The 3,594-nt window shown below is 34.0% G+C and overlaps 1 protein-coding gene across 1 annotated transcript; it reads right to left on the minus strand.

The window, feature by feature from the left end:
* Positions 1–926: 926 nt before the first annotated feature.
* Positions 927–2,791, minus strand: LOC145140963 (Sterile alpha motif (SAM) domain-containing protein). Its single transcript, XM_079074332.1, has 4 exons — positions 2,636–2,791; positions 2,436–2,537; positions 1,634–1,826; positions 927–1,405 (listed from the first exon to the last, which is right to left on the minus strand). Exons 2-4 carry the CDS (start codon positions 2,487–2,489, stop codon positions 1,275–1,277), a joined length of 378 nt encoding a protein of 125 aa, XP_078930458.1. The 5' UTR covers positions 2,490–2,537; positions 2,636–2,791; the 3' UTR covers positions 927–1,274.
* Positions 2,792–3,594: the final 803 nt, after the last annotated feature.

Genomic DNA, 3,594 nt, shown 5'->3' on the forward strand with positions numbered 1-3,594 from the left:
CAAGTCGCCATAAGTTGTTTTGCCATATAGTAGGTTTCCACTTGATTTTTATGACTTTAGACATGACTTGGCATATCCCGTAAGCGTAATTCGTGAGATAGAAAGCAATTTGAAAGTCATCCAACTTGGTTAATAGTGTACGGTGGTATCTATTACACGAGTTTTCTCATCTATTTTACAATAGTCTTATAAAAGGCAATTTGGGGAGCAAGATTGGAACCGGTTAGAGACATTAAAGGCCTTATTTATGATAAACCTCTTAAAAAACTATCGATTTTGAATTCTATTAGGCTGCATTTTGGTAGGCGGAATACAACTGGACTGAACAGAACGAACACAATTGGACTGAACAGAACAAGGTCAACCTTTGATCAAGCCCGAATTCAATTGGAATAAACAGAACAAGATGGACCTTGATGAAGCCCAATAGGACTAATTCTTCAAATTTTATCCACCCTCCACCCCTTATTCTCGTTTATGACTTCTTTGGCTTCATAAGTAAAAAAAATGTATCACCTCTATAGAAGAAGATCATTATGGAAGTACTTTAGAAATAGACTAGGATTTGTGTAATCCGTTCTAAAAAAAATAAAAAGAAAATAAAATAATAATAATAATAATAACATTCACACCATTTCAACCTTCAAGTGCTTAAAAATGGAATTCAAGATTTTTTACGTAAAATTTAGAGTTGTAAACTTATTCCACACCATTTTACATGGATCACTCCAATTAATTTTCTGATATTATTCACTTGTTTTAACTATTTTCATTGATACTATTCGCTTGTTTTATTTGCAATCCAGTAAAAAAAAAATAAGCTCATCAATTATACTCGTTTCAAATTTATTTTGCACACGAAATACCAAACCCTAAACCCTAAATACAGATGAATCGATAAACATAGCTCATCTAACGAAGAAAAATTAACACAAAAACATGCTCTCGACTTGAGAGCTAAGCATATCTACACAAAATACAAATACAAATTTCTCATCCGTATTATGCTATATAAATCTTCATCCACAAACTTTACACAAAAGCAACTAAATAAAAATCGACACAAAAGATACACAATATAAGACCGAATTCTTTTGCTAGTTTTGATTTCTAAATAAAAACAAAACAAAAGGACACGTTTGCTTGCGGATATGATGTTTCAAACATCTGAAATCCTGATCAAGATCCACCGAGGAAAAGCTGATCAGGACCGAAGATGTCAGACTTTTCCCCCCAACCCACTGGGTTGGGTTGGGTTGGATCAGTGGATCAGATCAGGGTTCTAGTTTCATGGAAACTACCCGTGATTGTCTGTTACGCTTTGCCACCCTCACAAAGACTACAGATAAACAAGATGGGGCCCACCATGGTCGTCGAACCTTTTGCTCCCCCTTCAAGCAAGCCACTAGAGGATCAACACAAACCTAATCAATTTATTTACTACAAAACATTCCAAAAATTGAAACTTTATGCTAATGAGATACCACATTTTAGTATATTGTAAAAGCCACCATTCAAGATTATAAAAACTATAATAAAGGAGCTTGTAAGAGCTAAAGAGAAACTAATAAAACATATTATAATAATAATAATAATAAGTATTGCAAGAAAGAAAGTTTAAAAGATATATAACCTTTTATCCTTCTGAGTTCTTTGCATAGTGTTATAAAGTCACCCCATTTCATGTGACAACGTCGAATAAACCTAAGAATTTGTTCTGTTGTAAACATAGACATGCCCTCAAGATACTCTCCATTAACACCATTTTCTTTAAAAGTTTGGCGATACCCTCCAAGATTTATTTCCTCCAACCAAAGCCCAACATCCTGTCACACAAATTTTGACCACAAAAAAAGTCAACCACTAACCCACTAAATGCAATTGCGAAGGCCTCGTTGCATATAAAATGGAAATTCGAATGTAAAAGAATGGGATTATGAGCAAAAATAGAAATCAAGAGCAAGTATAGACTATAGAACACAAAGACGTATTGATATGTCTTAATAAATTTGGGAGAATCATCCGAGCACCAAAGGGATGATGGATCAAAATTGGGTGTCATTTAGAATAAATTTGGTTGATTTATGGGTATGGTAGGTATGCTGAATTGACTATTTGATCCTAAGCACATGTGGAGTATCTGTAAAAAGAAACCTCAAACATGATGATGTAATTTGATGCTTTCAGTGAGCATGATTCTGAGAAGGAACGGTACGACTGGAATTATAATTTATCAAAAAGGATGTGTAATTGTGCACAGTTTGTGTAAACCATACAATCGCTTGCAGAAAACGAAGAACATGATCCCAAAAGGGCTCGACAATTTCAATTTCCCTCCCACATTTCTCGATTAAAACAACGAAATGCCCAATTAACACAAAACACAATTGAACGACGAGATCTGTAGATATAAAACAAGAAGTGATTAGGCATACCTCAACCGTCCAAATGAAGAAATCAAGCGGCTCCGGTGGCCGTTCTTTGCTCATCTCACAAAATCTCCACTCCCGAAACAAGAAAACGAACCAACCAAAACCCTACAAAAAGTTTCAAAAGTCAAAATCGCAATTCAGTCGATGAGATCACGAATTGAACGAATCGTGGAATAGAAAACAACAGAATCGAATACATTTACCAAGAAAAAGGTGTTCCGATGAGGTTATTGATTCAGTTCATATGATAGCGAGAGAGAACATAATGCCCTTTTTCAGTGTGTGTTGTGTGTGTGAGAGAGAGAAGGAAGAAGGCAAGTTGAAAACTTGAAAGGATGGTTCTTTGTAGTTTGCACCGAAGCTTGTAGTGTGTGACCCAAAGTCTCTTTTTGTTTGTCAATATTGACATGTGGGCCCTCCCTCGTCATTTTGCTTTAGTATTTTCTATTTTGTCACCTTTTTAAATTTTACTTGTGGTCTAGCATGCTTAAACATAATATCAAATCAACTTTTGAAGTTAGAATTTGACTCAAATGCATTCAACTCAAATTTGATCGAACTAAAACTCAAGTCTAAGTATAATACGAATGGGGAACATAGAATTTGTGTTTAAGAGGAGAGACTAATTGTCACAATCTAGCTAAATATTTAATTTTCCTAATCAGACTAGAGGTGTAACTATTAGATGGCCGAAGGAAGAAAACTCCTTGGGTTTCTCACTTTTCATGTCGACTTTAAGTAGGAGCGGAGAAAGAAAAAAAATTGATTTTTAGGGACGGAAATATGACTAGAATTTCATGTTTTTACAACAAATAAATCAAGAGTAAACACTTAAAGTAAGTAAACCTCTTTTTACTTGTCTTTATTATTAGGGTTTATGAACCTTAGGTAAAAACCAAGTGTTCCGTTTCATTTTTGTTGAGTTTTTTAGGTTAGATCCGATGGGTCTTATAGGTTACAAAATTATTTGCACAACAGATTTTTACATAAACATTTATGGGTACATGCAACCTAGAACTCTGGTATTTTCTCAAGTTATAACAACATACTTATTGAACAATCATTTAACCTATATTATATCGAAAATCATATGGTTAGAATACATACCTTTTGTTATAATCAAATATAACAAATCATATATTCAAGTCTTCTAAAGTTCCAT

Source organism: Lactuca virosa, chromosome 9, assembly GCF_052849685.1.
Source record: "Lactuca virosa cultivar CGN04683 chromosome 9, Lactuca_virosa_CGN04683_v6, whole genome shotgun sequence".
Classification (NCBI taxonomy): domain Eukaryota; kingdom Viridiplantae; phylum Streptophyta; class Magnoliopsida; order Asterales; family Asteraceae; genus Lactuca; species Lactuca virosa.